Source organism: Babylonia areolata, chromosome 5 (assembly GCF_041734735.1).
Source record: "Babylonia areolata isolate BAREFJ2019XMU chromosome 5, ASM4173473v1, whole genome shotgun sequence".
In the NCBI taxonomy this organism is placed as follows: domain Eukaryota; kingdom Metazoa; phylum Mollusca; class Gastropoda; order Neogastropoda; family Buccinidae; genus Babylonia; species Babylonia areolata.
The window spans coordinates 8,066,496-8,094,367 of record NC_134880.1 but is presented as its reverse complement, the minus strand read 5'-3'; the positions used below and the strand labels follow the sequence as shown (position 1 = coordinate 8,094,367).

At 44.6% G+C, this 27,872-nt stretch overlaps 1 protein-coding gene across 1 annotated transcript; it reads left to right on the top strand.

The window, feature by feature from the left end:
- Positions 1–1,118: 1,118 nt before the first annotated feature.
- LOC143281908 (uncharacterized) lies at positions 1,119–25,101 on the top strand. Its single transcript, XM_076587195.1, has 10 exons — positions 1,119–1,179; positions 3,332–3,455; positions 4,332–4,738; positions 7,494–7,599; positions 11,098–11,316; positions 12,863–12,961; positions 13,912–14,039; positions 16,979–17,115; positions 20,192–20,487; positions 23,715–25,101. Exons 1-10 carry the CDS (start codon positions 1,120–1,122, stop codon positions 25,028–25,030), a joined length of 2,892 nt encoding a protein of 963 aa, XP_076443310.1. The 5' UTR covers position 1,119; the 3' UTR covers positions 25,031–25,101.
- The last annotated feature ends 2,771 nt before the right edge of the window (positions 25,102–27,872 follow it).

Here is a 27,872-nt window from a genome sequence, read left to right as displayed (position 1 = left end):
GTGGAGCAGGCAATGTTTAGGGCACCTTTTCTAGCCCCTTCCTCATGCCATGGAGGTGAGCAGTGCTGTCCTGAAGAGGGCTGCTCAGTCGCTCAGGGGGCTGCCGATCTCCACCGCTGCTCCAGTCGGTGAAAACCGACCCTATGGCCTGAGCCGCCTGTGTGCAGGTCCGCGGCTACGACTGCCAGTGTACCCACACCTGTCGCTTCGTCGCTCGCCTGTCGCCACAGGGCTTGGGGAAAATGATGGTATGGGATGAAGGATGACTGATGACTTGCGCGATGACTTTGTTTATAGTGAGGAGGAGTTGCGCACAGTCGACCTCACTCTCTTGTCCGAGACCGTCTGTATCCAGTGGCAAGACGAGGTCAAGGCGACTGGAGATGGAGACGGATGCAGTGGATGACCAGGATGTCCTATGTGCCTCATCCTGCCCTCAGCACTCCACAGTGCTCTGCTGCAACCGCCTTCCTCTCCATTGAACCATGAAGGTTTCTTCCGCAGAGTCCGCCGGATCCAGTCTTCACATGCTTGGGTAGACAAGCCCTAAATCACCGAGGGTTTGAGACCCGTCGGCTACCCTCACCTAGTTTAGCCAGCTTGTCAAAGCCGTAATGATAATAATAATGATAATGAGGAGGAGGAGGCCGAGGAGGTGTAAGGAGGAGCTTCCAGTGACTGCATGAATTTCTAGATCTCATGCCTTGAAAACTATTTCATCGTATATACTTTCTTTACACACACACACACACACACACACACACACACACACGGCACTGACGGCCGCACACACACAGTACGCGCGCGCACACAGACACACCGTGACACCACAGACACACACAACAGACACCGCTGACACAGACACTTACACAGACACAGACACACACAGACACACAGACAGACACACACACTGACACCACCGTGACACACACACACACACACACACACACACTGTGTCGCGCGCGCGCTGGTTCGTATACACACGCGCGTGTCAGTGTGTATGAGAGAGAGAGAGAGAGAGAGAGAGAGAGAGAGAGAGAGAGAGAGAGAGAGTACAAACTGTAGCAGACGAATAGGAAATAATTCTTTGCGCGCATGCCCTGTCTGCACTTCCTGTTTATGTGTCATAGAAGCAGAATCATCCACCACTTGGCTCATCGTCAGAAAGGAATTTTGTTTGTAAGTGTTCCACTTTGTGTACACTCTATAACATTTTCACGTAGTGTTTTGAAATGAATATTTGACTGAAATATTATTTCCAGTATTGTTTACGGGGGTTAGCTTTTTTGTGCAAGTGCTGGAGATGAGGAAAATAGTTTTCTGAAGTGATTTTTTGAGCAAATTAGGTTTAGGTACTTTCTTGGTGACCGAGGAAGTTTGTGCACACAATCTGATAACATTGATCTCGAGTTGAGCTCTAGTCATAAACTTAGCAACACGGTGCTGTAATACGTCTGTTTTTAATGAATATGCGATACTTTGACATGCTGCGTAAAATATTAAATGCCGAGGGTACAAAATCGCAGTTGACTCATTGTGCGATTTTTTTTTCCTACTCCAGACTAAACAGCACTAGGAATTGACATTGTAGACCTTGCCGATAAGTGTTTTGTGTGAAAAACGGGGCAGGTCATTGTACCTAGTAGTATAAATTTAAAAGTACCATCGCTACGTAGGAATGACTTCTTTTTTTTTTTTTTTTCCAAACAATTGAATTGGGTTGACATCTCTACCTTTCTGTGTTTACAAACTGGGCAGCCCATCCTGCTTGGCCGGTTTCGACTGGTCTGAATTTATGAACGGGAGTGGTAGACACTGCACCAACCTTTCATTTGTCTCAAAATCTGTTATGATGAGAGGGAACAAAATAGTGGTAGGTGTTGGGGTTTTATGAAACTCTGGGCCCTTTTAGTTTTACACCCTTTCTCGTTATGTAATCATCAGTAAAGTATTCCGTTTTGTTTGTTGAAATAAAAACATTACATTTTACAGTGTATGTGAAATGCAGAACAAGAATTTCAGTCAACAGAATTATTAAACAAGCATGTATTGTTTTACTGCATTTATATAAGAATCTCCTTATGAAAATATGACTTTGATTCACTTCCTTGTTATCACTATCAGTGAAGTAGACATAATCTAATGACAGTGCTTATCACATTTCCTTCAGTTCACTGGTTTGAGCACCCATTGTTGTCAAAGACTGCTGTACACATCCTTCAACAAAGTGCATTTCTTTGATCAGCATACACAAAAGTTCTAGTAAATCCTGAGTAGAATCATGAAATGGACGGAAATCAGTTGATTACATGAACATGAATACCAGGCTTATTTAGTGGGTTTTAGTCTTCCTACTAAAATTAACTCATGCTGTCAGATTCAAATATGTTAATTCCACATTTACAAATTACACACACACACACACACACACACACACACACACACACACACACACACTATATATATATATATATATATAATGTGTACATGTCTCATTATCTGTATTAGCTGGTTGCCCTCAAGGTACTGTTTTATCTCCTGTTTTCTTCACCCACTATAAATGAGAGCAAAGGCACTGACCCTGCTTCCCTTGCCAAATACTCTGATGACACAGCTCAGGGAGACATTACGCTAAGTCACAAAGGATCATTCGACACTAATGAGTCAGAGGTTTGTGGTGTGATGTGAAGAAAACTGTGTTGTCCTCAGAGTCGCAAAAACAAAAGAAGTGATTTAAAATACCTGCTAGTCTGCTCCCAGATCTTTTTATCAGTGGTATGAAAGTGGAATGTGAGTGATCAGAAATATTTTGGAACTACCTCCTAGTCCTAGAGAGTAAACTAGAGTTCGATTTACAAACAGATTTGATAAACAAGATGTGTCAGGCAAGAATATACTGCCCCAGAAAAGTTATCTTTTTTGGTGAATACTGTCCTGAAAATTTGTTACTGCTGCTTTATTGAACCTGTTCTGACACTCTCATTTTCTTTGTAGGCTTGGTGGATTGAATGAGAAATAGAATGAATAGATAGAATGGTAAATTATATATAAGACTGTTGGTGAACACACCTGTATGAGTAGAATGTAAGAAGAGTGAATGGTGCAAAAGTCAAGAGAAATTGGTGATTAGAGGTATGTTCTTGCAGGATACTAGTATGAGGCCCTCCTATCTTGCAGGCATCACTGATCAGTGTAAGAATTGAATGATAAAATTTTTTATGGTCTACATACTACTGCTACTACTTTACTAGTACTACTACTAGTACTACTAATGATAATTAATAGCAATAATGATAATGATAGTGACAGTGATGATAATTGTTGTGTGCAGGTAGGAAGTCAGCATGAGAACTGGCTGTTCAGCATGCCCAGTTTTGACGAGAAAGAACATCTTGTGAGAGAGTTCCGCTCCAACACGGGAAGCACCGATGAACTTGCTCGGGAGATTCTCATGCGTAAGTTAAACTGGTGGTGGTGATGGGGATAGCAATCAGAACTGTAGCCAGCTTTATTACAGGCAGAGCATTGGGAAGGTGAACTGGGTGAACAAACTGAATTCGGAATTGGAAATATTTTTCTCTTCCTTTCGTTTCTTTTTTGTGCATCAGGCCAGGCACGATTATTATTTTTTGGGTGCTTATTTTTTATAGCTATTTTTTCTTCTTCTTTTTCCCTAGGACTGCTGTGTTATTTTGATTTCATTTCCTTGTGTAAGTCAGTAAATGTTTGTCATGGATGTCTCAGACTCTTCTTATGAATAAGTGTAGGAAATTTGTGAATAATCAATGGCAGCAGAGAGAAAATGCCTTCAAGTCTAAATGCTTATTCTTGTTTTAAATAAGCAGAGTTTTTGTTTTGTTTGTTTTAGTTACAATAAAGAGATTAGGATTGCATAAAAAGAACCTATATGGAGTTTTTGTTTTGTTTGTTTTAGTTACAATAAAGAGATTAGGATTGCATAAAAAGAACCTATATGGTACATAAATATAGAAGTGTTTTATTGTAATTTATGTCAAGTCTTTAATTATTTAAACCTGTGTAATGTTAACGTCAACATAAACTGTAAACGTATGTATAAGAACTGAAACATATTTACAGACACTCACATGCAGACAACTGAACACAAACCTATACAAGAGAAAGACACTTTAAAAAAACAAAAACAAAAAAAAATTACTGAAAACAAATCATGCCTACATCTATATCATACCAAAAAAAAAAAAAAAAAAAAAAATCAACCAACTCTGCACATACTTCACACCATATATGGCATAAAATGAAACTCTCTCACCCCCCACCCCCACTTTTTTTTTCCCCATGCGTCCTTACAGGGAACAGGTGGAAACTGCCTGCCAGCTACAAGGAGGCGGAACAGATGTGCATCAGCAGCAGCCGCCCCAAACCCACGGTCCCCCCGCCTGGTTACCCCTACCAGGAGGGCCCCAGGGGGGGTGGAGCGGCGCCCAGCCGTGGGGGCATGGAAGGGGGCATCGGGCCGGCCGTGTCTCTGGATACGCGGGGGGTGCGGGCGGGGGGCAGGGTGTTGGTGGCAGGGGACCCGGGCCCCCAGGTCCTCCCGATGCAGGGTCTGACGGTTCGGCTCCCCCCGGTGAAGGCGCAAGAGGAGAGGGTGATTCCGGTCAGGCTGGATGGGGGGCGCAGCCAGTACCAGTCCCAGTCTATGACCCTCGCGCACCCCCCTACCACCACTCTGGCCAGGATCTCGCTAGAGGATAAGGTGTGTGTTGGTGTATGTGTGTGCTGATGGGTGTGTGTGTTGGTGTGTGTGTGGGTGCGTGTGTAGGTGGGTGCATGTGTTTGTCGGTGTATGTGTTGGTGGTATATGTGTATGTGTTTCCGTGTGTGTGTGTGTTTGTTGATGGCTGTGTGTTTTGGTGGGTGTGTGTGTGTGGGTGTACACGTGCTGATGGGTGTGTGTGTTTGTGTGTGTGTGCTGGAGGGTAAGGTGTGTGTGTGGTGTTCCTGTGTGTGTGTCGGTATTTGATCTGGAACAGACAGACTTTCATTGAGTTAAATTATTCTGTTCCTCATCATGAGTGTGTTATTGCTGGATGACGGTGGAAATTAATGAACAATTAACTTGATTGAGATTGGAAATATTACAATATAACTTTATAAGATAGTAGATGCATTACTATTTATAATTTAATTACACATACTTAACCGTGACCCAACTAGTGCACACTCCGGCAGGGGTCTGATATTCCTGTCCTGTGCAAACTACTATCCGCCTATGCAGATAAAACGAAAGTAACTATGGCCGATAACCTCCCGGAAGTAGGTAACCTCCCCTTTGTCCTGCTGGCTAGCGCCCTCTTTTTCCGGCAGCCATCATGACTCCTGTTCCTGTGCTCTTCATACGGCTAAGTTTTTTTCGTATTTTCTGTCTGTCTGTCAATTCTCTTCATCAGTTGTTAGTGCACTCAAACTCACAGACACAACTTGCACACATATGCGCGCGCGCGCGCGCGCACACACACACACACACACACACACACACACACACAAGCTGTCCTCCACGCTAAGGAGTGGAGCAAAGAAAAGAATGTTCATATATGCATACATATTTTTGAGAAATCTATGCATAGTTTGTGGGTGACTCATCCTTTCTGTCAGCTGTGCTGTCATGTGACTCCACTCACACACACAGACACAGACACACACACACACATACACACACACACACACACACAACACACCAAGTCCTCTCCATAATGAGTGAATCAAAGAAAGAATCATGATATGAGATATCTAGTTCAACTTCTCAATGTTTTTGGCTGACTTTTGTTCCACTCCCACCTGTGCCAACTTGAGACACAGTAACCAGGGAAATGTTCCCAGCAAAATTATGTGTTGAAAACAGTCTTCTCCCACACAATTTAACTTCAGTAGAAATATTCATTGAGACAGGAATAATTACCCCCCACCCCCACAAAATAACCAAAGGAAACAAAAAGTTCAGAAAATGTTTTTGCTTCTATTGGTCACACAGAAGCAGGCAGACAGGAGAAACTTTTTTCTTTTTTTTTTTTTTTTTTATATATATAAAAAAAAAAAAATCATTATGAATATGTGATCCAGTGCAGAATTCACCCTTTGACTCCTGCTGAGTAAGCTCATCAGTGAAGAGCTGTTATCTCACTGATCAAAAGACTGAGCGTACAGGTCAGGATGTCAGTTGCAAGGATCTGTTTTGACTTCTTCCTCTTGGGACGGCATTACTTGTGATCAACAAAATCAGCGACAGTTCAAACATTGATACAAGTACACACTGAAAAAGTATTGAATATACTTCAAATTTATCTCATTTTAAAACAATAAAAGCAAGGTTCAGCAAAGGGGTTAAGGTAAAAAAAAAAAAAAAAAAAAAAAAGTTCAGCCAAAACCCCCCAACAAATAACCTCTCCTGCAATCAGTTAAGCAGACTTATGGGCAGGCAGGAAAATAACTGTTATTCATTGCAAATTAAGGGGTGGGGGTGGGAGAGGGCCTGGGGAGGGGGGGGAGAGCTTCTGTAGATTAAATGACAAAACTCTACAGGAAAATTGTTTGTCAGTTGAATGATAATGTTTGCCTAGAAAAACAACAACAATACATTCAGACAAAATACAAAAAAAATGTCGAGAGGAAAACCCCACAAAGAATAACATCTTTTAAATGTTGTGTTACCAGGAAAGAAAAGTATCCAGGAAAAAAAAAAGGTTGTGTCCAGAGAAGAAATACCCAGAGAAGAAAGCAATTTACATATTTATGGGAAAAGAAGTTGCTTCAAAAGAAAAGCACACAGTGCCTTGAGGCGAGGAAGAAGTCTCAAGATATTGATCAGTGTTAATGTTGCATGTGTGGAGTACATGACTGTCTTGGTTTTCACAAGCGGCATGTCTACAGAGATACAGAGTATCACTGAGGTTTGGGTTCCCAGCCAGCTGCTGCCCTGATCAATAAAGATGGGGGAGAAACAATCACACACAATCTGCTGCAAGGCAGCAACTGTACATTGATGTGAATTTTATAAAACAGACCATGTTTCTGGAGAGTTTTTTGTCGCTTCTTTTCATATGTCTAGTACTGTAGTAGTAGCAGTAGTAGTAGTAGCGTCGGTGATGAAACAGTGTTGAATTTAACCATAGAACTGAGCTGTGTGTGTGTTCAGGGTGGTATTATAATATAAACTTGGGCACAGAAACTTTGTACTGTATGTGTTCAGAGGTCAGCGGAGTGAACATTCATGTGCTCAGTAATGCGTACATGTGTGCTGTCATATGCTTGATCACCTGGACTGTAGGCACACTGGACCACTCATGCCTGCATGCAAACATTAGAACGCAAATGCGCACACACAAACACGCACGCACATTATGTGTGTGTGCACACACATACACAAGAGTGCGCATGCATGCACACACACACGCATGTACACACACACACACACACATGCGCGCAGAAGTTGAACTGGTTCCTACTCTGTACAGATGATGCCTGAACCCAAGCTGATCAGCAGCAGCAGCAACAAACCTTTGTCGCAGACCACCACGCCCACAGGACACCCCTCCCCCACCTCCCACCACCCAGACGCCCGTGAGTTACTCAGGCCATGGGTCTGGCCATTCATGGGGCTGCGAAGCATTTCTTGCTTGGGGGTTTGGGGAGGGGAGGGAGGGTATCCTCATTTTATCTGCTAATAAGTAAAATGCAGTGATATGTTTTGAGTGCAGTTATTTATTTGTTTATTTTTTTATTTAATCAATTTAGTTTCATTTTAGTTTGATGTTTTCACACAAACTTAGGATAGGCTCTGAAGGCCTGACCAGTGCTTTGGATTTATGCGTAGGTTAGATACCTGCTTTTCTTCATCCCTTTTTTAAAGATGCAGATGTGTAATGAATATTGATCAGTCTGCGCACTTTGACACCTATATAGACCAGACTGTACACTTTGACACCTCATATAGACCAGTCAGCCCACATTGACACCTCATATAGACCAGTCTACACACTTTGACACCTCATATAGACCAGTCTACACACTTTGATACATATATAGACTAGTCTGCCTACATTGACACCTCATATTGACCAGTCTGCACACTTTGACACCTATAGACCAGTCTGCAGAATTTGACACCTCATATAGACCAGTCTGCAGAATTTGACACCTCCTATAGACCAGTCTGCAGAATTTGACACCTCCTATAGGCCAGTCTGCACACTGTGACACCTGTATAGACCAGTCTGCACACTTTAACGCCTCATATATACTAGTCTACTCAATTTGACACCTCCAAAAACCAGTCTGCCCACATTGACACCTCATATAGACCAGTCTGTCCACATCGACACCTCCTATAGACCAATCTGCACAATTTGACACCTCCTATAGACCAGTCTGCACAATTTGACATCTCATAAAAAGTCATATAGACCAGTCTACACAATTTGACACCTCATATAGACCAGTCTGCCCACATTGACACCAATATAGACCAGTCTACACACTTTGAGACCTCATATAGACCAGTCTACACACTTTGACACCTCCTATAGACCAGTCTGCACACTTTGACACCTCTTATAGACCAGTCTGCAGAATTTGACACCTCCTGTAGACCAGTCTGCACATATTGATACCTATATAGACCAGTCTGCACACTTTGACACCTCATATAGACCAGTCTACACACTTTGAGACCTCATATAGACCAGTCTACACACTTTGACACCTCATATAGACCAGTCTACACAATTTGACACCTCCTATAGACCAGTCTGCATAATTTGCCACCTCCTATAGACCAGTCTGCATAATTTGACACCTCCTATAGATCAATCTGCACACTTTGACACCAATATAGACCAGTCTACACACTTTGAGACCTCATATAGACCAGTCTGCACACTTTGACACCTCATATAGACCAGTCTGCACACTTTGACACCTCCTATAGACCAGTCTACACACTTTGACACCTATAGACCAGTCTGCACACTTGACACCTATGTAGACCAGACTGCACACTTTAACACCTCATGTAGACTAGACTGCACACTTTGATACCTATATAGACCAGTCTGCACACTTGGACATCTCATATAGACGTCTGCCCACATCAAGACCTCCTATAGACCAGTCTACACTCTGACACCTCATATAGACCAGTCTGCACATTTTGACACCTCATATAGCCCAGTCTGCACACTTTGACACGTATATTGACCAGTCTGCACACTTGGACATCTCATATAGACGTCTGCCCACATCAAGACCTCCTATAGACCAGTCTGCACATTTTGACACCTCATATAGCCCTGTCTGCACACTTTGACACCTCATATAGACCAGTCTGCCCACATTGACACCTACATAGACCAGACTACACACTTTGACACCTATATAGACTAGGCTGCACACTTTGACACCTCATATAGACCAGTCAGCACAACTTGACACCTATATAGACCTGTCAGCACACTTTGAACTCGTATACCACTCTATACACTTTGACACCTTGAAACTGGAACTTAAGTGAAGTGTAAAGAATTCCTGGCTTTGCTAGCTCTGACTCAAATTATAACTGGTACGATAGTTCCTCTGTGTAGTTTTCACTGCTTTGTGCAGTGGCAGTGCCGAGTGTGAGATGCATTTTGAATGCTAAGAATACTTATAAAGTTATATAGCACCTATCCAAGGTCAGAGACCAAGTTCCAAGCATTTTTGAAACACAGAGTGGTTTGCACAACAGGGTGTCTACCTGGGTTGAGCTGACTGAGATATGCCTTAATGTGCTCATCGTTCGTTTCCTGTGTCATTCAGTCAGGCTTCAGTCACACACATGCATGCATATTAGAGTGGATTATACTACGTCATTCTACCAGGGTCAACTCTCTTATTGCCATAGGTTGTTTTACATGGCGTACATGGTGCACACAGGGCCTTGGTTTGTTGTCTCATCCGAGAGACTAGTACCCAGACCCTCACCGCTTAAGGTCTGATTGAGGGGGGAGTGAAAAATTTCAGTCCCAGTTCAAACTACCATGCTGTATGATACTACAAGAATATGACATGGTCAAACCAAGGACGCAGCAGAAACATAGTGTCAGAGGATGAAGTGTTGCTTCCAGAGCCGTGATTCAGATTGCCTTACAGCATGATGGGAGGAAGGTGGCAGAATGGTAAAGACGCTTATCTGCCAATACAGTGTCTGGGTTTGAGTCCTGGTCTGTCCCAAGTTGGACTTGAAAATCAAACTGAGAATTTAGTCATTTGGTTGAGATGATAAATCGAGGTCACTTGTGCAGCATTCACTTGGTGCACTAAAAAACAGAAGCCATAGCAACTTTAGTGTTGTCCTCTGGCAAAGTTCGGTTGAAAATATCCACTCTGATAGTTCCACATATATCTACCTATCTATCTATCTATCTATATTACATAGATATAGATATTGTGGAGTGATGGCCTAGAGGTAACACATCTGCCTAGGAAGTGAGATAATCTGAGCGCACTGGTTTGAATCACACAGTGGCCAGTATTTCTCCCCTCCATTAGACCTTGTGTGGGGGACACTAGTCATTCAGATGAGACGATAAACCGAGGTCCTCTCTCTCTCTCTTTCTATATATGTATGTATATATATACGTGTGTGTGTATGTATGTGTGTGTATACACACACACACACACACACACACACACACACACACATATATATATATATATATATATATATATATATATATATATATATATAACACAACAGTAGGCTCTGCATGTCTTTAAAACCTGTATTCTTGAAAAGCAGCAAATTTTTCGCTGTAAAAACAGCTTCTTCAGGCAAGTGTGTGAAGAATATAAATATATATATATATGTGTGTGTGTGTGTGAGTGTGCGTATGTGTGTGTGTGCAGGCACTCAAGGCCCGACTAGTGCATTAGGTTATACTACTGTTGTTTATACTTATATACATGGATTTGTCTAAAACACTTAGAAACTGAAACTGTAATACGTCACAGTACTATAGCAATGTAAAACATTGTCTGCACACGACCACCATAGAGTGAGAGTATGCATGGCGCTGGTTCCAGAGCCGCGTCTGAAGCGTGGTTTCTCCAGCATCACGGAGAACGAGGTTCTGGTGGTGGCTGCCAGGTCCAGTGTGCTGCAGGACATCAAGGAGGACAACCACTCCCACATGTTCCACACCTTCAGCCTGCCAGACTTCAGCCTCTACCCTGACGACTTCCGCGCCTACCTGGTCAAGGACCTCATCGAGTCCTCCACCCTCAACTCCCTGGAGTCTGCTGGTGGGTCGCAGGGTCTGGCTGCCAGTCTTTCTCTCTCTCTCCTTCTGTCTGCCTGTCTGCCTCTACATACTAGTTTGAGCATGTGTTGTGTTATTGTTCTTGCCATTTTCATTGATGTGTGTTGTGATTAAACTTTTGTAATGTAACTTTGGACTCTCTCTCTGCCTTCTCTCTCTCTCTGCCTCTTCATACTGGTTTGTGATTGAATTGTATTATTGTTCTTGCCATTTTCTTTGATGTGTTGTGATTTAACTTTTGTAATGTAACTTTGGACTCTCATTCTCTGCCTCTCTCTGTCTGCCTGCCTGTCTGCCTGCCTGTCTGTCTCCCTTTTTTTTTCTCTTTCTCACTCTCATTTAATCTTGTCTCTTCTTTATTCTCTTCACTGTCCCCACCCCTCTCCCTCTTTCTATTTTCCTCTCTGTTTCCTGTTTTAATTTCTGTCTTTATTTTTTTCTTTTGCATTTCTTTCTTTATTTTGACCCCTGGTGCTGGGTGGAAAAAAGCATTCTTGTTGATGTGCTTAACTCAATACCCTGGAATAATAAAAAAAATTTGTTTGCTTTTTGGTTTGTTCTTCCTGTTTCTGTGTCTTCCTGTTTACTTCAGTTTAAAAAAAAAAAGTGTGTTTGTTCCGTCTCCCTCACTGTTCTGCCTGTCTGTCTCCCCCTCTCTCACTCTGCCTGTCTCTTTGTCTCTCTCTCTCTCGCTGCCTGTCTTTCTGTCTCTGTCTCTCTCTGTGCTTTTTCTCACTGTTTTGCCTGTCTGTCTCCCCCCCCCCCCCCCCCTCTCTCTCTGCCTGTCTCTCTGTCTCCCTCAGTCTCTGCCTGTCTGCCTTTCTCTTCCTCTCTCTGTATCAGTGTATGCCTGTCTTTCTGTCAGCTTCTCTCTTTGCCTGTCTGTCTTCCCCCTCTCTCTCTGCGCTTGTCTGTCTCTACCCCCCCCCCCCACTTTGTCTCTGCCTGTGCCTCCCTCTCTCTACCTGTCTCCTGATGCCCCCCCCCCACCCACCCCCTTCTCACTCTCTGTGTGCCTGTTTCACTGTCTTATCTCCCTTAAAAGCTTGTTTATCCATTCTCTTTCTCTCTCTCTGCCTGTCTGTCTTCATCTGTCCCTCTGCCTGTTTCCCTGTCTCCTTTTTCCCCCTCAGTAAAAACCAGTTTATTTGTTCGTTCGTTCTGTCACCCTCTCTCTTTCTGCCAGTCTCCTCCTTTCCCTCCATGTCTTCCTCTCTCTTTGCCTGTCACCCCCTGTCCCCTTCTGTCTCCCTCTCTCTCCTCTCTCTCTCTCTTTGCATATGCTGCATATTCAAAGGCTGATTATCAAATCATATCCCATAAAATCTATTTAAAAAAAACAACAACAAAGGACATTTATTGTCAAAAATTTAAAAGTGTAACTTGTAGGTGATGAATTGTTCAAGCTGAACATCCCTTTTCAAGGTCTTTGTCCATAGATGTACTGATTAAGATTATGTCATTAGAATTAGATTTTTTTTTTCATTATGGTATATGTGTGTGTGCATTGTGTGTGTATGTGTGGCCAGGTCGCCTGAACTGGTGGGTCCATCATGGTTTGTGTCAACGCCTGTTTCCCATGGCAACCACTGGGGATGGCAACTGTCTTCTCCATGCTGCTTCTCTCTGTAATTATCTTATTATTATTCTTGTTCTTGATATGATGATGATGATGTTTATTATTATCATTGGAAGTTAATATTATTTTTGGTGTCATATACTGTACCATGTCAAACTGATGCAAACTAGGCCTATTGGTTTGCTCTGCTTGGTCAAATTGTTGTTATTATTTCTAATCATTTGTCTTCTACTATCTGTCACTTTATTTTTATGTTTTCACTTCTCTCTGTATTTTGTCAAATCATTCCGTTCCAGTTCAGGCCAGATCATCATGCTGGGTTCATGCGTAGGTCATGCATCGGCTTCTTCAGACAGGTTTTCGTCCCGCGAACACAGACGCACACTCTCACACAGACATGTGACCCTTTACATGTATGACTGATTTCTTTTTTAGTTCGTTTGTTTGTTGTTTTTAATATCCCCACAATCTTGACAGCCATACTTCGTTTTTCAGGGGTGTGTATGCTGGATATAGTTTCCATAACCCACTAAAACGCTGTCATGGAATACAGGTTCTTTAACTCTTTTACTGCCAAGTTTGACTTTCTCACTTTCTGTTTGGAAAAACTCTCCCCAGCACCAAATACTTTAGAAACGATGCTCTCTGTCACGGGTTCCGGCTCGTATCAGAACAACACAATGGACTAGTTCACTTTAAACTCAGTCAGGGGCCTAAGGTTAGTCATTGTTCGATTGACAGGATACTGGCTACAGCTGTCAAGCTTTGTTTGAATATGAAAAATGGTCATATCAACATGACCCCTCGATGTCGACAAAAGTCGCCTTAGGTGGTACACTGTCTAGTGAACTTAAGTCGCCTATGACGGTGAAAGAGTTAACATGTGTATTTGATCTTCTGCATGTGCGTGCTCATGAAGGGGGCTCAGGCCACTTGCATGACTGCACGAACATGAATGAATAAATAAAAGATTGATAACTGTGGTTGCTATGGTGACAGCCATGTGGGGTATTCACGACCGACTGCTGACGCTGAGGAATGCACTGCTGGACACTCTGACCTCGTCCTTGTTCAAGGACAAACTGTACAGAAGATGGCGCTGGCAGCAGACCCAGGTCAATCTGCAGGTGTGTAGAGCATTTCCTTTTCTTTTCTTTTTTTTTTCTTTCTTTTTTTTTTGTGGGGCCTCCATCCACCTATTTTTTCCCCACATCTTCCTTTTTCTCCAATCATATTTTCATATGTACCTTTCATGCGCCACTTATGCCCACACACACCTTAACTGATCATTTTCTTTCATTTTTTCCCTATCATCTGGCGCAGCAATTGCCCCAGTGTGTCTTGAGGCGTGCATTCAAGGTCTGTATACATTTGCCAGGGGTGTTTGATGTTATCAAAATAGTATTTTTAGAAAATATTAAGAAAGGGAAAAAAGAAGAAGAAAAAAGTAAATATTTGGGGGAAAAAAGAGGTGGTAGGAGGCCCCACAAAAAAACCCCAAACATTTTCTTTTGTTATTGATCACTTTGCTGGTGTATGGAAGGTTTTATTTTTAGGTATTGGTCAGTCTACAGGTGTATGGAGGTGTTTTATTTTTAGGTATTGTTCAGTCTGCAGGTGTGTGCAGGATTTTGTTTTAGGTATTGATTAGTCTGTAGGTGTGTGGAGGATTTTGTTTTTAGGTATTGGTCAGTCTGCAGGTGTGTGCAGGATTTTGTTTTAGGTATTGTTCAGTCTGCAGGTGTGTGCAGGATTTTGTTTTAGGTATTGATTAGTCTGTAGGTGTGTGGAGGATTTTGTTTTTAGGTATTGGTCAGTCTACAGGAGTGTGGAGAATTTTATTTTTGGGGTATTGGTCAGTCTGCAGGTGTGTGGAGGATTTTATTTTTGAGGTATTGGTCAGTCTGCAGGTGTGTGGAGGATTTTTTTTTTTTTTTTCATATTTGTCAGTCTACAGGTGTGTGGATTTTTTTTTAACTCACTCAGTACTGGAGGTTAGCTCCCCTTACTTTCCCCACAGATGGCCCATTTGTATGGGTAAGAAATAAAATCACCAAAAAACAAACATTAGAATTTATGAGCTGAAAACTTCAAAACTGATCAGTAAGATAACAAGTTCATTGTGGAGAAAATGTAAAACTTAAATTCAGAACATTATATAGCCACGATAGGGCCTGTTCATCTGATTCTGTTGTCTGCCTCTTGACCAGGATGAAACTGGGTCAGATGCTATTGTTGACACGCACTGTTGATGTGAACCAGTCACCGTGGAAATAACTCGCCTGCTTGCAAACACAACAACACACACTGCATATATTGGTCGAAGTGGAGAGTGGAAAGGTCCGATAAGATATTCTTAGCTCATAACGTCACAACGGAAATTAGGTGCCCTTCCAAAAATTCAAAGCTATCAACTATCCAATGCCCCAGTTGGGGCCCAACTGTTTACAACTGTTTCAGAGGAAGGGCCCCAACTGGGGCATTGGATAGTTGATAGCTTTGAATTTTTGGAACGGCACCTAATTTCCGTTATGACGATCAGAGCCTTTCGTCTGGAGTGAGTTCAGTATTGGGCAGTCTGCAGGTTTGTGGAGGTTTTTTGTTTTTTTATTTTGTTTTGTTTGTTTTTTGGTGTTGGCCAGTCTGCAAGTATGTGATTTTTTTTTTTTTTTTTTTGGATTAATTTTTTTTTTTTTTTAATGTCATTGTACAGGTGTGTGAAGTGTTTACTTATGGAACAGGTCAGTACACAGGTGTAGAGCATTTACTTTAGATGTAGGGCAGTTTTCAGGTGTGTGAAGGATTTTTCTTTGGTGTGAGTCTGCAGGTGTCTGAAGCATTTTCTTTAGGTATAGGTCAGCCTGCAGGTGTATGGAGCATTTACCTTTGTTGTTGGTCAGTCTACAGGTGTATGAAGGATTTTCTTTTGGTATTGGTCTGTTTGCAGGTGTGTGAAGGATTTTTGTTCAGTTATTGGTCAGTCTGCTGGTATGTGAAGCATTTACTTTTGGTACATGTCAGTCTACAGGTGTGTGAAGGATTTTTGTTGTTGTTGTTGTTGTTGTATTGGTCATTTTACTAGTAAGTGAAGGAGTTTTTGCTTTTTTTAGGAATTGGCCAGTCTACAGGTGTGTGAAGTGTTTACTTTTGGTATAGGTCAGTCTACAGGAATGTGAAGCAGTTACTTTTGGTATTGGTCAGTTTGCAGGTGTGTGAAGTGTTTACTTTTGGTATTGGTCAGTCTACAGGAATGTGAAGCAGTTACTTTTGGTATTGGTCAGTTTGCAGGTGTGTGAAGTGTTTACTTTTGGTATTGGCCAGTCTACAGGTGTGTGAAGCAGTTACTTTTGGTATTGGTCAGTCTACAGGTGTGTGAAGTGTTTACTTTTGGTATAGGTCAGTCTGCAGGTGTGTGAAGTGTTTACTTTTGGTATTGGTCAGTCTACAGGAATGTGAAGCAGTTACTTTTGGTATTGGTCAGTTTGCAGGTGTGTGAAGTGTTTACTTTTGGTATTGGTCAGTCTACAGGAATGTGAAGCAGTTACTTTTGGTATTGGTCAGTTTGCAGGTGTGTGAAAGATTTTTTAAGTATAGATCAGTCTGCAAGCTCGTGAAAGATTTTTTTGTTTTGTTTTGGTATGTCCCATTGTCTGTCTACAGGTATGTGAAGGATTTTCTTTTGGTATATTTTAGGTCAGTTTGCAGTTGTATGGAGCATATACTTTAGGCATAGGTCAGTCTGCAGGTGTGTGAAGCTTGGTCGTCTGCAGGTGTGTGTGGAGCATTTGCTTTGAGAATAGGTAATTCTGCCAAGTTGTGGAACATTTACTTCTTTTTTTTTTTACCCCGTACACAAGCACATGAATGCAGACAGACAGACAGATGCATACTCACACACACACACACACACACACACACACACACACAGAGATAGACAGAGACAAGAAACCTGTCAAAGTGAAGATGTTGTGACTGACAAACAGCTATCTGGACTTCATAATCGCAATATTTATCTTGCTGAAGGGATTGTAACATTGTTCAGTGCCTGTGGCTTGCTGTGTTGCAGTCCGGTCTTGTGTTCAGTGAAGCGGAGTGGAAGGCAGAATGGGAGAACATCCTGCACCTGGCTTCACCGTCTCCTCGCAGTGGCCCTGACTCCACTGTCAACGTCAACAGCTGCTGTGACAGCCCTCTCACCAGCAGGTAGGGCACTCCTGGCTTATCCTCTCTCTCTCTCTCTCTCCTGACAAGTCACTCCTGGTTTTTCTACTCTTTCCTGACCAGACACTCCTGGTTTATGATCTCTTTGCTGCCAAAACATTACTGCGTGTAGGTCGTCATGCATGGAGGTCCTAGCTGACTGTATGGGAGTGTATGTGTGTGAGTGAGTGTGTGTGTGTGTAGCTCATTGTGCACGGAGGTCCTAACTGTGAGTGAGTGAGTGAGTGAGTGTGTGTGTGTGTGTGTGTGTGTGTGTGTGTGTGTGTGTGTGTGTGTGTGTGTGTGTGTGTAGCTCTTCATGGACAGAGGTCTTTACTGACAGTATGTGTGTGTGTATACAAACGATAATACCAATGTTGTTACTTTATATCCTCTATACCCTAACAGGGGTCAAAGAATTAAATATTCTTGATTCATGTGTGTGTGTGTGTAGCTCATGCATGGAGGTCTTAACTGACGGTGTGTGTATGTGTATATGTGTGTGTGTGTGTGTGTGTGTGTGTGACAACACAAACAGAGAGCTCATCATGGGCAGACACGGCACTGGAGTGCAGAATGAGAATGGAGAACTTTTCATGGAGTTCTGCACCTTCAATGACCTGGTCATTGGAGGCACCTTGTTTCCCCACAAGACCATCCATAAGACCACGTGGGTTTCCCCTGACGGCAAGACCGAGAACCAGATCGACCACATCACCATCGGTCGTAAGTGGAGACGAAGCCTGCACGACATCAGGGTAAAGCGCAGCGCAGACGCAGCATCGGATCACCACCTGGTTGTGGCAGCACTCAAAACCAAGCTGAAGGCCTACAACGACCAGGCTGCAAGACCATCGCGCAAGTACAACGTGCACAGCTTGAAGGAGAAACTCAAAGCAGAAGAGTTCAAGATTGAATTGAGGAACAAGTTCAGTGTGCTTTCCCAACTCCCAGAGGACTCAATAGAAGAACATTGGCACAGCCTTCGAGAGACCTGGACAACAATTTGCAAAACAGTTCTGGGCAAGAAAACGAGGAAGCACAAAGAGTGGCTATCAACAGACACCTGGACACTCATCACTGAGAGGAAGCATTTGAAAGACCAGATCAACTGCACGCAAGATCAAGCCGAGAGACATGAGCTACAAGCACAGTACTGGGAGACGAACCGACAAGTAAAGCGAAGTGCGAGAAAAGATAAAAGAACCTACATCGAGGAACTGACAGCAGAAGCTGAGAGTGCAGCAGGTCAGCGGAACATGAAGCGCCTGTATGAGATCACCAGGACACTCTCCGGGAAAAACAGCAACCCAAGCCGGCCCGTCAAGGACAAAGACGGAAACACCATCCTTGGCGAAGAACAGCAGAGAGCAAGATGGGCGGAGCATTTCAAAGAAACGCTCAACCGACCAGCACCACCCACCCCACCAGACATCCCGCCACCTACCAAGCTCCTCGACATCAACACCAACCCTCCCAGCAAGACCGAGATAGTCAAGGCCATCAAGTCCCTCAAGTCAGGAAAGGCAGCTGGCCCAGATGGAATTCCACCTGAAGCTCTGAAGGCCGACATCCAGACTTCAACTGAGATGCTGCACCCTCTCCTTTGCAAGATCTGGGAAGAGGAGCGAGTGCCAAAAGACTGGAAAAGAGGACATCTTGTAAAGCTGCCAAAGAAAGGGGACCTTTCATCCTGCAACAGCTGGCGGGGAATCATGCTGTTGTCTATTCCGGGCAAGGTACTGAGCAGAATCATCCTTGAGAGACTGAAGAACGCTTTGGACAAGACACTTCGGGACGAACAAGCAGGCTTCCGACAAGATCGCTCGTGCACGGACCACATCGCAACCATGCGCATCATCATCGAGCAGTCCCTGGAGTGGCAGACCCCCCTGTACACAGTCTTCGTCGACTTTCAAAAAGCTTTTGACAGTGTCGACCGAGATGTCGTCTGGAGACTGATGTACCACTATGGATTTCCACCAAAGTTTGTAACCATCATCCAGCAAATGTACGAAGACGCCACCTGTCAAGTGATCCACGATGGGAAACTGACGGAACCTTTCAGTGTGCAAACCGGCGTCCGTCAGGGTTGTTTGCTCTCACCGACCATTTTCCTGATGGTGGTTGACTGGGTCATGAGGCAGTCTACAGCAGACCGGAGGACAGGCATCCAGTGGACTTTCGCTAAACAGCTGGAGGACCTAGACTTCGCAGATGACATAAGTCTTCTCTCCCACAGGCAGCAAGATGCGCAGGAGAAACTATGTCGTGTGGCAGAAGAAGCTGAGAAGACTGGACTCCAAATCAACATTGGGAAAACAGAGGTCATGAGGGTCAACAACAAGAAGCAAGATCCAGTGCAACTACACCAAGAGAACATCAAGGAGGTTGACAAGTTTGTCTACTTAGGCAGTGTTGTCAGCAAAGACGGGGGGACGGATGAAGACATCAAGAGCCGTATCAACAAAGCAAGACACGCCTTCAACACCCTTCGACCAATCTGGAGATCGACAGCCCTCTCAATCCGCAACAAGATCCGGATTTTTAACACCAACGTGAAGTCGGTTCTACTCTATGGCTCAGAGACGTGGAGAGTGACAAAGACCAGCACCCACAAGCTTCAGACATTCACCAACAGATGTCTAAGAAACATCCTGAACATCAGATGGCCAGAGGTTGTCTCCAATGAAGAACTTTGGAACATGACAAAACAGGCCCCACTGGAGACGGAAATCAAGAAACGGAAATGGGGATGGATAGGCCATACACTACGCAAGCCTGCAACAAACATCACAAGACAGGCTCTTGATTGGAACCCACAGGGGAAAAGGAAAGTTGGCCATCCGAAGCAGACCTGGCGGAGAAGCATTGAGGCAGAGACAAGGGCGGCCGGAATGACGTGGGCCGAACTGAAGAGGACCAGCCAGAGCCGGGTGCGTTGGAGGAGTGTTGTTGCGGCCCTATGTTCCCCACGGAATCAAGAGGAATAAGTCAAGTGTGTGTGTGTGTATGTGTAGCTCTTTATGTACAGATGTCTTAACAGACAATGTGTGTGTGTGTGTGTGTTTGTGCACAGCTCATCATGCACGGAGGCGGTGGTGTACGAGAGCCTGGAGGAGTTCCACGTGTTTGTCCTGGCCCACGTGCTGCAGCGGCCCATCGTGGTGGTGGCTGACACCATTCTGCGCGACGCCAACGGCGACGCCCTCGCCCCCATCCCCTTCGGCGGCATCTACCTGCCCCTGGAGTGTGCCCGCTGCCTCTGCTGCCCCTCCCCCTTGCTGCTGACCTACGACGCTGCTCACTTCTCCGCCTTGGTCCCTATGCAACATGGCAGTGGCGGTGACTCTCATCACGACGTGTCCGTGCCTTGTGAGTTACTTATGTGTGTGTGGGAGGGGGGTGGGTTGGGTTTGGGAGGTGCAGTGACTGATATGACTTGTCAGTGCCTTGTGAGTACATTTTGTGTATGTGTTTGGGGGGTGCGGGGGAGGAGGGGGTGTTGTGAGTCCTTTGTATGTGTGGGGGAGGAGGAGGGGTATGCAGCAATTTATATGATATGTCCATGCCTTTTGAGTACATTGTGTGTGGGTGGGGCGGGGGAGTATACAGCAGTTCTTACGAACTGTCCGTGCCTTGTGAGTACCTTTTGTGTGTTGGGTTGAGTTGGGGGGGGGGTGCTTCATCTCTGGTGATATGTCCGTGCCTTGTGAGTACATTGTGGGTGCCTCTGTGTGTGTGTGTGTTGGTGGGGGAGGCAGGGGGGGGGTGTATGTATACAGCAACTCTTGTATATATGTCTGTGTGCCTTGTGAGTACATTGTGTATGTCTGTGTGTGTGTGTCTGGGGGAGTGGGGGGGTGTCAACTATTACGACATGTCTGTGCCTTGTGAGTGCATTGTGTGTGTGTTGGGATGTTTGCACAGCAACTCTTACAGCATGTTAGTGCCCCCCCCCCCCCCAATGAGGTTGTAATGTGTGGGATGTATGCTTACAGTCAGGTCTGACAGATCTGCACGGACTTACGTAATGTAGCAATTAAATGGGGAAAAGCCCCGATTTAGAATCCACATTCATTTTTCTTCTTAGAACATTTACTTTCTGTATATTTTTGGTTTTTGTGCTAGAATTAAAACAAAAACAAAACAAAACAACAACAACAAAAACAAAAAAAAAACCACCCTGAATCTTCAAAATTCTCTGGCAAGGGGAGAGCACTATAAAAAACAAATTCTCTGTCTCTGATGGGGTTTGAACCGATGACCCCAACCACATTGTGCCATGGTGACTGGCTTGTGCATGTTGTCTTATTGTCATGTTGTTTCCACTCAAATAACTCTGTACATGGAGTGCTGTTTTGCTTAAAGAGGTGATTGGCTTCATCAGACATGTCAGTATGCCATGAAAAATGAAGGGTTGATAAAACATGTCAGTATGCCGTGAAAAGTGAAAGGTTGACAAGACATGTCAGTATGCTGTGAAAAGTGAGGGGTTGATAAGACATGAAGTGTACCGTGAAAAGTGAAGGGTTGATAAGACATGCCACTGTGCCGTGAAAAGTGAAGGGTTGATAAGACATGCCAGTGTGCCATGAAAAGTGAAGGGTTGATAAGACATGAAGTGTACCGTGAAAAGTGAAGGGTTGATAAGACATGCCAGTGTGTCATGAAAAGTGAAGGGTTGATAAGACATGAAGTGTACCATGAAAAGTGAAGGGTTGATAAGACATGAAGTGTACCATGAAAAGTGAAGGGTTGATAAGACATGCCAGTGTGTCATGAAAAGTGATGGGTTGATAAGACATGAAGTGTACCATGAAAAGTGAAGGGTTGATAAGACATGAAGTGTGCCGTGAAAAGTGAAGGGTTGATAAGACATGTCAGTGTGTCGTGAAAAGTGAAGGGTTGATAAGACATGTCAGTGTGCTGTGAAAAGTGAAGGGTTGATAAGACATGAAGTGTACCATGAAAAGTGAAGGGTTGATAAGACATGAAGTGTGCCGTGAAAAGTGAAGGGTTGATAAGACATGTCAGTGTGTCATGAAAAGTGAAGGGTTGATAAGACATGTCAGTGTGTCGTGAAAAGTGAAGGGTTGATAAGACATGCCAGTGTGCTGTGAAAAGTGAAGGGTTAATAAGACATGAAGTGTACTGTGAAAAGTGAAGGGTTGATAAGACATGAAGTGTACCATGAAAAGTGAAGGGTTGATAAGACATGAAGTGTACCGTGAAAAGTGAAGGGTTGATAAGACATGTCAGTGTACCATGAAAAGTGAAGGGTTGATAAGACATGCAGTGTACCATGAAAAGTGAAGGGTTGATAAGACATGCCAGTGTGTCATGAAAAGTGATGGGTTGATAAGACATGAAGTGTACCATGAAAAGTGAAGGGTTGATAAGACATAAAGTGTGCCGTGAAAAGTGAAGGGTTGATAAGACATGCCAGTGTGCCGTGAAAAGTGAAGGGTTGATGAGACATGAAGTGTACCGTGAAAAGTGAAGGGTTGATAAGACATGAAGTGTACCATGAAAAGTGAAGGGTTGATAAGACATGCCAGTGTGTCATGAAAAGTGATGGGTTGATAAGACATGAAGTGTACCATGAAAAGTGAAGGGTTGATAAGACATGAAGTGTGCCGTGAAAAGTGAAGGGTTGATAAGACATGTCAGTGTGTCATGAAAAGTGAAGGGTTGATAAGACATGTCAGTGTGTCGTGAAAAGTGAAGGGTTGATAAGACATGCCAGTGTGCTGTGAAAAGTGGAGGGTTGATAAGACGTGAAGTGTACCATGAAAAGTGAAGGGTTGATAAGACATGAAGTGTACCGTGAAAAGTGAAGGGTTGATAAGACATGTCAGTGTGTCATGAAAAGTGAAGGGTTGATAAGACATGTCAGTGTGTCGTGAAAAGTGAAGGGTTGATAAGACATGCCAGTGTGCTGTGAAAAGTGAAGGGTTAATAAGACATGAAGTATACTGTGAAAAGTGAAGGGTTGATAAGACATGAAGTGTACCATGAAAAGTGAAGGGTTGATAAGACATGAAGTGTACCGTGAAAAGTGAAGGGTTGATAAGACATGTCAGTGTGTCATGAAAAGTGAAGGGTTGATAAGACATGAAGTGTACCATGAAAAGTGAAGGGTTGATAAGACATGCCAGTGTGCCGTGAAAAGATGTCTGTGTGCCGTTGTCTGTGCTGTGAAAAGATGTCAGTGTGCCGTGAAAAGTGAAGGGTTGATAAGACATGTCAGTGTGCTGTGAAAAGTGAAGGCTATTTTGAGCGTTCAACATGTGACCACTGTCCTGGCTGACCTGTGTGTTCGCTTGTTCATTCTTTTGTTGTACGTCTGTCCTCAGTATGTTGTGATTTTAGACGAAAATCCATCCCCTTCCAAACTCCACTCGTGCCTCATGTTATCACTACTTCCCATACACATCTCTCAGTTTGCATGTTTCAATGCCCCCAGGGGGCACACGGAATAAACTCCTTGCCTTGCATCAAAAAACAACAAAAAAACAGAAAGAGAATAAGAAAATGATAAGAGGTGAATAAATGAAAATAAATAATCAAACGACCGGTGTGTGTGTTGTGTTGTGCAGTGGCCATTCCAGTGGTGGACCCTGAGCTGAAACTGCTGCCACTGCACTTCTGCTACGACCCGGGGCCCCAGTACGAGTGGGGTGGCCCCAGCAACAAGATGGCGGCCAGCGAGCCCTGCCTCCAGGACAAGCTGAACTTGCTGAAGGACTACATGGACATCGTCCACCTGTCCCCTGACCATGTCCTCATCGGGGGTCAGGGGGTCACCAGCCGCCAGTCCAGCTCGGGGTCAGACGACGGGGGTGGCAGCATCAACTCGGCACTGGTGAAAGAGAAGAGGAAGGATGGGAAGCCGGGGGGCGTGATGGCCAAGCAGTTTGGGTCACTGGGCAAGACCGTGGGCAAGAAGCTGAAGCACCTGGGCAACAACCTGGCCCCCAGCAAGGCGGGGGCCAAGGGGGGTGGTGGGGGGGGCCAGGACTCCCTGGTGTCTGTGGGCGGGGGGCTGAGCCACAGCACCAAGGTCATCACGGCCCTGGCCACCACCACCACCACCGGGGGGGGCGGGGAGGAGAACGAGGAGCTGGTGCCATGCGCCAGACTGACGTGCGAGTCAAATGAGACCCGGGATGAGTTCGTGGAGAACTACCTGAAGACGGCGGAGAGGCAGTTTTGGCGTGAGCAGGAGCTGAAGCGGCAGCGAGGGGAGGAGGTGGGAGGGGCACAGCAGCGATCACGGGTGGCCCTGCACTCCCTGGCAGCCGTGCCTCCAAAGGGGCTGTGTCGCACCCCGGGCTGCAACAACCTGGCTGTGGCCAACATCTCCCTGTGTGATGCCTGCGCCTCCCAGCAACAGTGGCAGCAGCAGTCGGGCACACTGGAGAGGCCACGCCCCTCCAGAGGTCAGGGCCAGCCCTCAGGGTACAACACCTTCCCTGGCCGCCAGAAGGCCCCCACCGGCCTGCCCTCCTCCACCACCACCACTACCACTGCCACTGCCCCTGGTGATGAGATCTACAAGTGCGGCAAGTCCAAGTTCTACACACCCACCCACCCCTCCTCCCCCACTCCCACCACCATGCCCCCTCCCCCCACCACCCTGCAGGTGCTGCGTCAGTCTGACCGTCAGCAGTCGCTGTCCGTGGGGAGCGTGGCCCCTCCCCCAGTCTCCTCTGCACCCCGCCCCCACTCCCCCTCCCCCGACTACGACAACACGCCGGTGAGGCGCGAGGCTAACCCCAAGTGTGCCACGCCCGGCTGCGACTTCTACGGCAGTCGGGAGACGGGCAACCTGTGCTCCGGCTGTTACAGACAGCGCTCGCAGCAGCAGCAGTTTCACCCCGCGTCCAGGTCGGAGAAGTCCACCAAGTTGTGATCCTGGCCTCTGCTTAGGAGGACTGCCTATACAGTTGGGGGGGGGGGGGGGGAAGAGACAAAAAAAGAAGAAGAAAAAAAAGACTCCCTCCACCCCTCCCTTCCCCCCCCCCCCCCTCCCCCAGTCCCCAAATCAACAACAGCAAAGGAAACAAGACTATGAAACATTATGCCTTGACTAAACTGTGCACAGAATAATCGCCTTGACTGAACTGTTTGTGCACAGCATTTTTTATTTATTTATTTAAAAATTTATTTTTTTTTAATAAGAATTAAGGTCACTATGGACAAAAAAAAAAAAAAAAAAATTCCAAAAAAGTGCACAAAAAGAAAATAAATAAATATATGATTTAATTTATTACCCTAGCAGTCCTTTTAGCTTTAAACTCCTGTATCCTTAGTGCTTGCATCATGGCCAGTGAGTGAAGACAGGTGCTGCATGTTTTGCTTCAGCGGTTGTGGTTCCTGGTGTTCGCCGCCCGCGACGGAAAGTGACAGAGACTGTGCCATGGTTGTTGACTGTTCCTTCTTGTTAACTGTCCGTAGAGATTCGGCCGTCATTGATGTGAAGGAATGAAAGATGGTGAAAGAGACCTGAGGAGTGGCTGAGCCTTTCTGCACACACAAGAGGTAGTGCATGTCATCTTCCATTGACCTTGACCTTACAGAGTGACCCCTCCCCCTTTACACTCACCGCACAAGCACGGACACTTTCCCAGCATGTAGTAATGGCAGAAGTGTTGAATGCATGTTGTGTATGGTTGGAGCAGGGAGAGCATGCATGTGTCTTGGGGCTTTGCATAGCTCTCCCAGTTCGAACTCTTCTCCGTTTGCTCGCATGTTCACGCAGACTCAAGAAACATGCAGACTTGCAAGCGTATGTGCACACCATTGATTTGTCAAGCATTTGAAATGCGCTTGCTCCTACTCACACATGCATGCTTCACACTTGTTCACACATGGCTGTAGTTATTTGCTGTCTCTTTCACATGTATTTAACAATCCAGTCAGCCCATATTCTACACTCTGTCTCACACATACACTTGCCCATACACACACGCACTGTCACATATATATATACTTGCCCGACCCGTCCTCCCCAACACACAGTCACAAATACTTTCCCTTAGACACTGTGTGTAACTGCGTTACATATGGAACATAACTGGAAAATATTCTGAAGTTTGATTTGTTTCGTTGTACATTATTATTGGGTGTGCGCATGCACACACACACACATGTGGACGTGTGTTAGAGTGTGTGTGTGTGCGTGTGTGTTGCTCGTTTTGGTTGACATTGTTTGACTGAAGTTGTGATTCAATGTGTATGCATTGTTATTGTATCTTCCACACCCCAAAAGGGACAAACGGATAAGATTTGTTCAGATCTTTGAATCACACATTGCATACAGCTTTCCCTCACAATTGTCACACATACACTTGCACACACATTCACTGTCACATATAAACACTTGCACACACACACACTTTTCTCCCATACAAATTAAAAGGAAATTTTTACCTGCTGTCTCAAGACTGTGATCTGTTGTTGCTTTTGTTTTTCTTTTTTTTCCCCTCATTCTGTGGATTATATTGTGCTATAAAAATATGAGCAATGTGAATTGACTCCTGTATGTTAATTGTTATGCTGTACCTGGTGATCAGGAATGTGATGGGTTGTGGAGCATGTAGAAGTTGGGCGTGATGTCTAGCGTTGAAGACGACTGCCAGTCTGCATATTGTATATGTTTGTGATTTATCTTGCTAGAAGAAACACTTAAGAAAGACAACGTTCAGTAAATTGAAGAATCAACATTAGTGTGTGGGATCATTCAATGAATACCGTACCTTGAACAATGATGGAGGAGGTGGTGGAGGTGGAGAGGGGGGTGGGTGTGGGAAGGTCAACAGGTTTTGGGTGTGAGTTTGTAATTGTTTTGGGTTGGCTTGCTTCGCTTTTGCTTTTTTTGTTTTGTTTTGCGTGTTTTTGTTCTCTCTCTCTCTCTCTCTCTCTCTCTTTTTCTTTTTTTTTAAATAATTTTTATTTTATTTTATCAACTTTAAGTTTCCTTTACCTTAATACACAGACACCCACTCCCCTCTTGCCCCCACCCCCACCTCTTCCCCTTACAAACGCATACACAGAATTAAAGTTCTTTTATGTGTACTCGTAGTCCCCATGATAAACCAAAGATGAAGGTTGATTTTGTATTAAATTTTGTACCAAAAACATCTCTTTTTCTTGCTTTTTGCAGTGTGCATAGTTTGTTTCAGCTGTATTGTTTTGTCATTGTTTTACAATTTTAGTCAAGTCCCTTTCACTTGTTTACATTTATCCTTGTTCCTTTAAGGCCCATTCACTTGACATTTTTTCCTCCTAGCTCTACATCCCCTGTCCTTGTTGTATATTTCCTGGTTCCTCTTTCGCAGCCCTAGGTGACTTTAGTTGACTAGACACTGCACCGCCTTGGGCGACTCATTGACTAGAAAATGCACCGCAATAGGCGACTTTAGTTTACTAGACAGTGCACCGCCATAGGCGACTTCAGTCAACAGTGAGGGGTCATGTTAAAAAGACCATTTGTCACATTGTAACAAAGTTTGACAGCTGCAGTCAGTTCCAGCCAATAGAACAATGGTTAACTTTTGCCCCCTGGCCAAGTTTGAAGTGAACACGTCCATTGTGTTTATTTGACACGAATCGAAGCCTGTGATTGAGAGCATCGTCTCTGAAATATTTGGCACTGGGGAGCATTTTTTTTCAGACAGAAGTTTGGCAGTGAAAGTGTTAAGTCTGTTGTGTTGGGTGTTCTCAGTCTGGGTGCAGCTTGCAAAGCGACTGGC

What these genes read in the sequence shown, in the direction of transcription:
- LOC143281908 (XM_076587195.1), top strand. Translation starts at nt 1,120, where the DNA reads ATGTGTCATAGAAGCAGAATCATCCACCACTTGGCTCATCGTCAGAAA. An exon ending in GGATCTCGCTAGAGGATAAG is followed by an intron (nt 4,739 to 7,493) that starts GTGTGTGTTGGT and finishes TACTCTGTACAG; the next exon opens with ATGATGCCTGAACCCAAGCT. An exon ending in GACAGCCCTCTCACCAGCAG is followed by an intron (nt 17,116 to 20,191) that starts GTAGGGCACTCC and finishes GTTTGTGCACAG; the next exon opens with CTCATCATGCACGGAGGCGG.